At 35.1% G+C, this 12,342-nt stretch overlaps 1 protein-coding gene across 8 annotated transcripts in view; it reads left to right on the top strand.

Annotated features, from left to right (window-relative positions):
- Positions 1-12,342, top strand: part of LOC139812891 (uncharacterized) — a 168,280-nt gene that overhangs the window by 135,744 nt on the left and 20,194 nt on the right. For 3 of the 8 annotated variants that reach the window (XM_071778060.1, XM_071778039.1, XM_071778038.1), the window contains exon 7: positions 6,581-7,236. The exons of 1 other annotated variant lie outside the window; for it this stretch is intronic. In XM_071778060.1, the coding sequence (XP_071634161.1) occupies positions 6,581-6,861 (281 nt within the window). In that variant the 3' untranslated portion in view covers positions 6,862-7,236. Of the gene's footprint in view, positions 1-6,580; positions 7,237-8,896; positions 10,155-10,563; positions 11,528-12,342 lie in introns of those variants that run through there. 4 more of the 8 variants (XM_071778054.1, XM_071778034.1, XM_071778019.1 and 1 more) reach the window with 3 other exon arrangements.

Here is a 12,342-nt window from a genome sequence, read left to right as displayed (position 1 = left end):
TTATTATATTATCAAGATTGGAGATTAAAACAAAAATTGCGATAAAAATAATTTTTATATAAAAATAGACAAACACATTGAGAGAGATAAATAATATATAATATATAATAAATATTAATGCAAAAGTCATTTTATTAAAAAATTATTTTTTATCTTTTCTTCTAGTTCTTGAAATTTTATACAGATTTTATCCAATTTAAACAAATTATATTATCCATTAACTATTGATTCATAAAAAAAAGAGCTTAATGACATTTTTAGCAATTATTCAAGTATATGCGAATCGATTAGTAAGGATTTTTATTAATCATTATGGATGTATTTGTTGCAGAGAAAAGATGGCAGCGATTGTTGCGCAAATGTCCATTATGCAATAAAAAGATTAAGAGCCGACGGGTTCTATATCAACACATAAAGAGATGCAATGAGAGTGCCTGGTTACCACCCGAATTCATGTGTGGATATTGCCCTTACCAAACAGGGTTGAAGAGCAAACTTCTTAGACATGTTAATGTTGCTCATGATGTTCCTAGGCCTTTGCAGTTTTATCGCTTAAAATTCCGGTTCTCGTCTTCTGATTCCGATTAATTTTAATTCAATTTGTATTTTATTTTATAAATATATTCATCTATATATATCTTAACTAACTGCTATGACAATTCGATGGCGATGTTCACGAAATATACTCACCGATTATTATAAAATGATTGACGAAACTACTTAATAGATTGACGAAATCATTTAATATCTGAAAAATGCAACTTATATTTTTCAGTTTTTAATCAATATTCGCGGGATTAATGGATATTATCTTTTTTTTTTTAAATTTTCAGACAATTCTGTTGTATAATACATTAAGTTGTACAAACGAATTGCTTTGAGAAATATTACTTGAAATCGGAAATTTTTTACGACCTTGAAGGATCGAGAATGTTTTGTGTGTCTAGAAAATCTTGGGAAATGTTTAAATATCTCAAAAACGTTTGAAATTCTTCAAAGTAAAATTATTATTTATATCTAATTGTAAGTGAGATTGTGAGATAATGTAAAATTAATATCTAACAATTTTATAAAAGTAAAAATATATTATAATTTTTACATAATATGTATAATATAAGATGTATATTTGATATATAATGTATATATATGTGTATATATGTATATATATGTATATATATGTATATATATGTATATATATGTATATATATGATGTATAATATAAGATGTATATAACGTAATATACATAAGTATAATATATTTTCTGTAATATTAAAAGCAATATATTTTTCAAGATATTCGAGTGACTTTTAACACATTCAAGATTTTTCAAATATTTTTTAACAAGTTTTTGGTTTCGAATAATATCCAGAACAATTTTAAATTTTTGTCATATATTCAGGATGATCGATATGTCTCGAACACGTCAGTTTTCTTTATTCAGGACAATGATTATAAGTGTGATCTGAATGCTAAAGTAAACCTACTTATCGCGCATTAATTATTAAGATACTTATATATGGCGCTAAATATACATCGCTCTTTTGCAAGACTTTATGTTTATCTTTTTTTTCATTTTCCTTCACTGTACATACAAGACTAACTGTGATGTAATTGAGAAACGATGTTCGTGCAATATTCGCGAATTGTAACTTGGCATGAAATGCATCTCCAACCAAGTACGCTTGTGAGAATATGTGCAGATAGGGTGACCTTTAATTTTGTTTAACGTGACACGTACCTCCCTTGGGCCAGTATAAGCTACGAGAGATAGACGAGTAGACCCAGCTAGACCCTAGACATCGTCGAAGAGTCTACTCTTCTACGCACGCTATGCACGAATTCGCGAGGAAGAGTCGCAGCCGCGTCCAGGAACGATGCTCTCTAACCGGGTGTTCCCGTGTTCTTTTGCTTTCCAGATGGACGCGCGGTGGGCTATCTGAATTGCCAGAGGGTGACATACCCGTGCAAGAATTGCGGCAAGGTCTATAGCTACTACTCTAGCCTGGCCAGGCATCTGAAGCACGAGTGCGGCGTGGAGCCCAAGTTCCACTGTCCCTTGTGCCCTTACAGGACGAAGCACAAGTCGAGCCTGAACACTCACCTGAATGGCAGGCATATGAAGCTGCTGAGCGACTTTTATACCTTGCCCAATGGCAACAAGACGTCTTCAACGGATGGGAATTAAATTGTATCTGCGTCCGAAAACGCATGATATATTAGATGCTACACGTGCGGATGATTTGTACCAGATAATTCAGAATTTATGCTATTTATAGTATTTATTTGACTAGTGTTTGGTTTATATATAATTATAATTTTTATTAATTACAGTATTAAGGCCATATGATTGATATGATGTTATGTAATTGTAATATAAATATATAATTTATATTAATTATTAATATTTATTCATTAATAATTTATATAAATTTATTAGATATATTATATAAGTTTGTTAGTATATTTAACAAATAATTATTTTATAATACAATAATATTGAAAGTATCTAATCTAATAACTCGTAAATATTGGAACGAGCTAATATAAAATTGCATGGAATTCGTCATCGTTAGAATTTGATCATAAATATTTTCTTTTATTCATATGCAATGATTCTGAATTACCTCGTATTCAAGTGATTTGAGCCTTGGTCCATTAATGTTATATATTTTTTCCCATTAACAACCGAATCTACAACCGTATATGCTTATATTTACTACGCTTTTCTTTTAGTATCATTCTATTCTCCCTCCCGCAAGCAGTGAATGTTCCGACAGAATACCGCTGATGAGCGTTTATTTTTCAATGATACAATAGTCTATATTTTTGTAAGCAGCCACCATTTTATGCGTCATCATCAGTGAAATAGCCTCCCGACACACATATGTAGATAATAATAAAAACGTACAATCCTTTCCCGGACTTTCATCGCGACCATCCTGTATTTTTTGAAGGAAAGAGATCGCAATCTGTACTGTATTTTATATTATTATGTCTTTTGATATAGCATATAGTCATATTGTTAGACTGTATTTACAAAGCCTGATCTTTATAGTAACATATCTATAGTGGATCTATAGTGGATTTATTATAAAAAATAGACTTATGTTTACATTTATTTTTTTTCTTTTATACATATCTATTATTTGCAACTTAATTTTTATATTTTTAGTTTTTTTTTATTATTTATACTAAAACCTTGACGAGTAACAATCTAAGCCAAGAATTAACTTAAGACGTATTTAACGTTACACCTAAACTCCTAAATTATATAAATTTTTTTAGAAGTTTAGGTAAAGAAAAAAAATTTTTTTTATAAGGCTTTGATAGTCTTAATGAGTATATGTAAACTTAAATGTTTACATATACTGCTTCTTTACACATTATAAATTTTTAAAATAAGAAATTTAATTTTGTATCTGCAAAGATGTATTTAAAATACAAATGTATCATATCGCTTGTTTAAGCGATTTGAAAAAGCAGCATTATCATTCAGCATTCGGTGTGAAAGCAAAACACCGAAGATTTCAATACCAAAGTTTAATAAGTGTTAATTGCGAAACAGAGAAGCACCAAGTCAATATGCATAATTAATTTTTATATTGAAGAAGCTTATTTAATTGTTTAATCTTCGTTAAACGATAATACGATTCACGCTAATATGATTAAGTTTATTGTTAACGAAACTGAATGTAACGAGTATATTTCGAGGTATCGGCAAACATCCGATAAATAACGCTAATAAATTATAAAAAGTGCACAGGAACTTATTAACATTCACGCACGATCGACAATAAGAAAAAGCATAGAAACTATGCACGCTTATGTGGGTAGTAATACGCTTTGCTGTACGTTTATAAAACGTGACAACCATGTGCGTGAACATCGTGCGAAACGCGAAGTATTATTATAGATACCTATTTATATAGATACTTCAATAAAAATTATGATGAACCGCTTTCTTTTCTATAACAGCCCTTAATCAATCTCGTTTGACATTCTGTTTCAGTTGTCCTGAGACGTTTAGTTCATATTCCGATGTAATTATGGCTTCTTTAAACGAAAAAATTGCTTCAATATAGTTTACAAAGTCCTGGAATAAATTTTTTTTCCAGCAATTGTGATAATTTCGATTTTAAAATAATTGAAGATAATGTAGAATGAGAAGATATCTAATTTATAATCGTAGGAGTGACTATGCAACATTGTTCTTTCGATGGCAATTTCGCGAATTGTGGAGCTATTTGCTGAAGATAAAGTGTCTTTAACAAATTGACGTAGCTAAGCAGAAAGTTTATGGAGATATAATAGGTTGGTTATTTGGGATTACTTGAACATGTTTTTTTAAAAGAGATATCTTGATAATAAAAAAATTGTTGTAAGTAGTTAAAGTTGTAAGTAATTAAAAATTGTTTATATTATCTTACGTATTAACACTTTGAGTGCCAAGTTGATTTCGACATTGAACTTAACAAATCTGATGTATTATATTAATATTTTCTTGCTATTTTAAATGTCTTAATAACTGTATTATTTTTTAATGTTTTAAATATTTAGTAAAATTATTCTCAAGTAAAATTATTTTCGAGTAAATAAAACCGTCCGTCACTCACAAATGGATGACGGAGTCTTTACTCAGATATGAATAACATGACACTCAAAGTGTTAAAATAAATATTTATAAGTATATCTAAATTCATTTTTTTTGTTTGATCAATAATTCTAATCTTCGATTGCACATGTCTATTTTATCTATTTGCAAGTATTGAGCCAAAATTTTTCTTTGATAAATTCTTGTTTATTTCGTTGTGTAATCTACATGTCATACTAAAAAAATTGGGTAATATTTTATGGCTGTCCCTCGCCAATACACTATCGCAATTTTGTACGAGCACATCTAAGAAAAGTAGAGAGTCTTTCTTCACACGTGGATCAGTATGTCTCATGGCACAGCTTAAATATATTACTTTCACGCAATTTCAGTAGGTTTTCATGTATCGAACCAACATTGCTATCGGAAGAACATCTATGCGAACGCTTGGTCATAACGAGTTTGCGATTTATATTATACATATACATACATATGTAGAAAAATATCAGAAATAGATTTCCGTCTAACAATCGCCCAAACTCTTTCAGAATGGTGCTTCAACGTTATGGACGAGTACGATCCCTTGGCGTTGCCCTCGCAGCGAAACAAGTCGAATTGTCGGAGTATCGAAGACCAAATAGCGGCACAAGTCGTATCGACGAAGATCTTCCCGTGTCCTCGTTGCGGGCGATGTTACAAAGTGAAGAGATCGCTGCGTCGACATATTGTGGTCGAGTGCGGCAAGGCGCCGAAGCATAAGTGCCCTTACTGCCAGCACCAGAGCAAGTACAGGGCCAGCATAACGAAGCACGTTACACATGTACACCCGAATTTGCCATACCCGTGACCTGACGATTAATTGTTCATCGATTAATTTTATTTATTCTTTTTTTTTTCACTGCTGATAGTGAAATAGTGGGACAATTGGATTATGTTTTGATATTTTTTGAAATAAATTTTATGTTTGCCCCTCTTTGTTATTGCAAAGATTTAATGTTGATTTCTCAGGTAATATTAGAAAGTTCTGTCTTTCCTAAGATGATTATAAATTAGTTGATTTTAACATTGACGTCGCACGTTTGCGTTCAAATTAGTTAATAAGGATCTATTCTATTATTTAAATTAGGTTTATGAAATCATTGGCGTACAAGACAAGGATGTATAATCAACTGACTAGATTTCTGACAGACCTTATCATTAATTGCATGAAAATCTCTCTACGGAATACGTAGAAATATCTTGTGCAATTGTAAATAAAACCGATATCTTAATTAATGACGCGTCAATGTGGGTCAGAACGTTCCAATGTTCGAATAATTGATTGTTACACGTTCATAGCAGCTTGTAAACTGTTCTCTTTATCTTCGCAATATACACTGAGAGAAATGTTGACACATGTTATTATTTCCTTGTCGCTAACACCATTTCGAATTCCTAGAAAGTACACTAGACACGAAATCAATCGGCGCTCAATTCTCCATGGTGAAATTTAGGAAGAAGAGGCGGTGAAAAAAAAATTGCTAATGACTGACATAGATAGAACGGAGAGTACAAAGCGTGAGTATGGAACAGGTTCTGAAGAAATTCACTTTAAAGGATGTTTTCTGTTTTAACGAGATGCACACTGAGGATGTAATTGTATTTGCATGCTCGTGGCATTATACATTACACTTTTTCAGATACGCAGCGGATCTCTTCTCGTATAATTCTATACATTCTTTTTATGCTGTTATTTTTTGGTCACGTTAAGACTTGACGATTCAGTCTACGAACGGGGCCTATCCTGTGTTTTCATTTATTTATTTGCTCTATCTCTGATGTCACACAGGACTTGAATAGATTTCGTCAGCAAAGTTGTTCCGTTTGTATCCGATTTAAAGGAACACACCGGCAGGGATTTAATGAAATGCTTTTCTTTCCATCAAAATACGAGGATGATGAAGATCAGTGCTACTTCCGGTATTAATAAAGTGCTCTTCGTGATTGCAGGTTACATGAAGATGAGCTATTACGTGACACAAACGGTGAAGGATCGACGGCGGTGTCGTGGCCAAGGTCGCTTCGCCTGCGACAATTGCGATCGTCGTTATCACCAGATGAAGAATCTCAGGAGGCACGTGACGAACGAGTGCGGCAAGCAGCCGATGCATCAGTGCTCCTTCTGTCCGTACAGAGCGACTTATAAGTCGTATCTTCAAGTGCACATGACGAAACACGCCAAGCACGGTTTCGTACCTCGCATGGCCACCCTGAAGCATCATGATTCATGAAAGCCCTCTCGATCCGTGCCTGCTAAGTAACACGTCGACTTTCTACTCGCTCGAGTGTCGAAGTTACTTACCGGGATCTCGAAGATCGCGAGGCTTTCGTAGAACGGCGGGTTAGTACGAGAATGAACAAAAATTTTCGCGTGTGATTTCTTTCTGGTATGCCGATAGTATCGTCTAAAGAAATCTCGACTATTGTCTAGAACATGTACGACGTGAAGTTTCGATACATTTTTTTTTATCAATTTGTGTTTGAATCGTGAAGCATTCCATATTTATGTCGCTATGCTAATGTAGAAGTTCCTTCGACGAGGATCATCTTAGGTCTAAGATAAATCTCTGAGGAATTTAATAAAGAGTCTACATCTCATTCCGAGACCAATATCTCTAAGATTCTTTGAAAATCAAACCCCCCCTCCGCCCTTTTCCTTGTTCTACTTCAATTTGTCAATTATGCCCTGCACAGTTTCTAAATCGCGAGTCCTTAAGCCTTTGAGAATACAAGATAATAATTAGCGATCGGATAACAGTAACGAAGAGGTAAGTAGGGTTTGAGAGAAAGGGGGCCAGGTATATACCCGTCCTAACTGTTGGATATATGTGGATAATCCGTATTACATAGATCTCATAAGACAAATAATATTTGTGTTTGCCTTGGTGTTCACGCTAAGCATATTTAGTGGACGGATCAATGCACCACGAGGAATGTCGCGGTGAGAAGTTAGCGGAGAGCGTTATACCTTCACCCGAGCGCGCTCCCGAGAAGAAGCGGACGTACGATGCCGTCACAAAGCATCACGTTGCTCGTCGGGGAAGCGACCTGTGCTAACCGCTGGCAAACCTTTTTCTGTTTCAGTTGACCCGAAATACGTTGCGATATTCAAGCATACCTGCGTCACCTGCGGCAAAACTTACAAGCACAAACACCATTTGAAGCGGCATCACGATTTCGAGTGCGGGGTCGATCCGAAGTTCAAGTGCGCCTTCTGTCCGCACAGGACCAGATACAAGGACAGCCTGATGAAGCACATACTGGCGCGTCATCAGCATTTCTTGGAACAGAATTCGCAATATGGTCATCAACAGGTTTTCGAGGCGCATCCCGATACCGAGATGAATTTTCATGCGCAGGAGACGAATACGTTTAATGTTTATCCCGATTTTACGTAAAATCTCTAATTGTTTCGTCGTATTAGTGAATTATATGTATTTTATTGATGCGTGGTGTTGACATGATTAGGTGAATGCAAGAAATTGTAAGTAATATATGAAAAATTAAAATAACCACGTTATAAGCAATTAAATTAAATCCTTGATTTATTTTCTGATTTTACAAGTTGTTAATGTAGAGTTTGATAATATAATCTTTAATAAGTTTCTTAATATGAAGAAAAAATGGGTTTTTATATGAAGAAGCGAGATTTTTATTATTCACACATAAAGAATTAAATTTGTTGTGATTAAATTGTTTTACTAATAATCTCGAATAAATACATTAACATTTTAACACGACGATATATTTGCGTAAAAATATATTAAACTTTACTTTATTTATCATAATTTCTGTGCATTGAAGATTTTAGAAGGTTGCCACAGAAGTTTTGTTATTATAAAATATACAATTACACTGTTAGCCACAATTTAAATAATTTTATAGCAATCTTGTATAATATTGTTATTTTTAATCTTGATAAAATATGTATATTGATAGAAAACGTAAAAGATATCATATTCATTTCGTCGAATAAAATTTCGTATTATTAAAATAAACGTAAAATAAATTTTTTCCCTGTCTACTCATTTTTCAATTAATATATTGGTGAAGATATCTCAGAAAAATGACGTATGCATCTATGTGTCTACCATTAAGAATTGTGATTACACGTCATATGTCTGAGATACCTTATTGTATATTTTATATCATGCACACCAGTTGCTTTTCTGAGGCATTAATCAAACTGATGTCGCTAGTGCGAATTTAAGTCTTGAGCCAGTATCATCGAGACTAAGCTTCATCTGTTCTCTTCTTGATTCGCAGGTGCGACGTACAGTCCGGCCAATTGGACGATACCCACCTTACCGTCGACGTCGCGAATCGCGATGTACACTAGACGTCTACGTTCGATGTCCTCGAACGAGGTCAGTATGATCGGCGGCGGATCAGGTCCCCGTAAGTATCTCTGCAACGATTGCAGCCGGACGTTCGCTTTGAAAGCCTCGTTGCTGCGGCACAAAGCGTTCGAGTGCAACAAGGGTCGGCAGCCGTACGAGCGACAATCCCAGGACGAATGCGACAGGTCGAGGAAGTCGAAGAAGAAGCACGTGTGCGTCAGGTGTAATCGCGTATACGCATTTTTCACGTCGCTCTGGCGACATCAGAAATACGAGTGCGGCGTGGAGCCGAAATTCGTCTGCCCGATCTGTAAGGGCCGATTCGCCCAGAAGAGCAATCTGGATCGTCACGTGCGATCGAAACATTAAATTACGCTCGCAAATATCTTGTATTTTAATTAATGGCTTCACCGTGCGACATAGATTATCAGTGGATTGGCGTGACTATTAGTGATCAACCAATGTGCATCGGTCGCTTCACGATCGGTGTATAGGTGTACGCTCTTGTGCTACATATTATTTTTACCTGCCTTGATAAATATTAAAAAGAAAATTTAATTTGTAAAATTTTTAGGATTAGTAACATAAATAGTTGTGTCGTATCTAATAAGTGTTGGGTTGACAATTCTTTCGTTTTCTTAGGCTGATATTCTGCATCACATGTAGGTAATGGATGAAAAAAAAAGTGTGTATAGTTTGTCTATAATTCTGTTAATTTTATGTCACTTAAACGATCATTGACGAATTGCTTTTAACGCAATCATAATCGTATATAATTGTATTTCATTTACATTATTTCTTGAAACTTGAGTTTTAATATTGAACTTACTCTAAATTTTTTAGCAGGCGTACAAAAAGAGAGGTAATGGAAAATATAAGTAGTTTTGACAATTATCTCTGTCAAAACTGATATCTCTGTCAATACTGATATAATACAATAATCAATTAGATATATGATACAATTAGAATGTTGTCTTAATTATAAGTAGGATAAACCAGTATATGGCTTTAAACATCTGAGACATAATGTAAGATGAATATGAAGGAATCTATATCGATTGCCTCTGGAAATTAGTGCGAGTACAGTGTTGTTTTTTCAAACCAAAGACAAATTACAATTACCGTTTCTTTGATTGCCAATTGTCTGTACATTAAATGTGTATAAAGTAATCAAATAAATTTAATGCAACTAAGGAGAAATGAGATTCTTTATACAATAGATTATCTGTTTCTCATTACACGCGGGGAAAGAGAGACGTTCTCTCACCCCGACAAATCTACGACAAATTACGAGCGCGTTTCGTACGTCCTTTATTGTATCTCTTGGTATATGCTATAACACGCTATTGTCGTAATTGTCGTAATGTGCATAAACGTGCGACCGAAGAAAACGTAATAGTGTTCGCGTGTGCGAAAAATAACTGAACGCCGGATCGTGCATGCAATTGATCTTGCCTCGCCGTTCTTCGAGGTGTCTCTCTGTCCTGTCCAGCCTCGCGGGCAAGAGTCGTCTTCAGTTACGTCAGTCGTGTCTCGCACGGCGTCTCTCAGGCGTGGAGAAATACTCTAACATCGTTCCTTTCTCGTTTGCAGGGTTCGCGTACGGATTTCGGAAGCCGCAAGACGCAACGAACACGCCGTTGACACAGGTGTCACCGTTATCGCCGCTCATGTGCCCGCAATGCGGGCGAACGTACAAGATGAAGCGCAATCTGAAGACCCACATGAAATTCGAGTGCGGCGGCCAGAGAAACTTCATGTGTCACTTATGCCCGTCTAAGTACACGCAGAATATCAGTCTGCGTCGTCATCTTTTACAGAGGCACAACCTCTACATGCCGCCGAAGTTCTCGGTCCCTAAACGCATCTTTACGAAGTAAAATTAATAAAAGATAGATAATTTAAGCAATAGGACTGATGTTTTTCACGCATCGCAGTAATTGCTGATTTATCTATAGTTCCTTTAGACTGAGTGAAGATACTCGCGAATCCATGATCTCTTGATCGATCGCGAGCGACATGTCACATCCGAATAAAAAGATTTTGCAAAAAAATATACAATTTGATACGTAGTTATAAAGTAGAAAACATATATATTGTGGTTGAATGAAGAAAAAAAAAAAAATAATGATTTGTAGTTTAGAACACATCAATTTCTTTGAAATGGTTGCTTTATTATATTACCGATTTTGTATTTCATTAATAAGTTTATTTCAGGCTTAAGCTACTAAGTTTAATTTTACATGTCGATTATTATTACAATTTATAATTTTTATTTGTAGAAAAAAACGCAGGTTTTATGTAAAGAACCAAAGAACGATGTTAAAATGCCCCATCAATAGGGCGTTCACGTATTGCAAGATGTTAAACTTGTAATATGTAATGTATTCCAGTTTATCAATATACGAATTACTCAAAGTTAAGAAATAAATAGTTCACGCAGGTTTTGAAAACTAGGATGCGAAGCGCATGAATCTTGATTAACTGAGTTGTTCAGAAAAGTCGCTTGAGAAAGAAATGCAATATACATGTAACTCGTAATAAATTTTTGATAGACGATCGTGTACGATTGATTCTTCCCTCCCCATCTTGAAGGAAAGAAAAATGGTACGAGGACTCGCAGTCGGAAATACGTGTTATTGGTGTTGGCTCGAGAAACGCTGGTTGCACCTTGTCGCGCTCGATACTAACCGACCATTCCTTTTTTCCAGAGCTGCTGTTGGTCGCCACACGAGGTCTCGCAGACGAAACCCTCAAGAACAATGTGGTCTTCACTTGTCATCAGTGCGGCAGAACGTATCAAATAAGGCACAATCTAGTGAAACACCTGAGATATGAATGCGGCGGGCAGAAGCACTTCGCGTGCTCGCTGTGTCCCTCTAGATACACCCAAAACGGCAAATTGCGACAGCACATGCTGAATACCCACAACATTATCGTGCCCCCGCGAAGGGGGTTCGAGTTTATGTTGGCGAACAATTGGCCGACTCGATTTAGCAACAGACGGGCGCGTTGCCCGGTACTTGAACAATTTGCCAATCCTTAGTTTCCTTTATACTCAAATAGAAAGAAGTTTATCACAGTTACGATGGTTGGGAATTAATAAAGTATGCGACAAATTGAAGTTTGCGAAGTCCGAAGCATGGTGTGAAACAGAGGCATAATAGTTGTAGTAGAGTATCGATATTATTATCCCAGCCGATTAACACGGCACTATTAGTAGGCTTTATATTTGTAACAGGTTGCATCAACAGCATGATTAGTCTTTTTAATAACCCTTTGATTTGTAATTTTCTAGGCTATTGTATTATATTTTTTTTAATGCAGAATTTTTATGAATTTTGACAAAGAAAAATTGTTGAAATATCTAGT

This window comes from Temnothorax longispinosus, chromosome 5 (genome assembly GCF_030848805.1).
Source record: "Temnothorax longispinosus isolate EJ_2023e chromosome 5, Tlon_JGU_v1, whole genome shotgun sequence".
NCBI lineage: Eukaryota > Metazoa > Arthropoda > Insecta > Hymenoptera > Formicidae > Temnothorax > Temnothorax longispinosus.
This window is presented reverse-complemented; position numbering and strand designations above follow the sequence as displayed.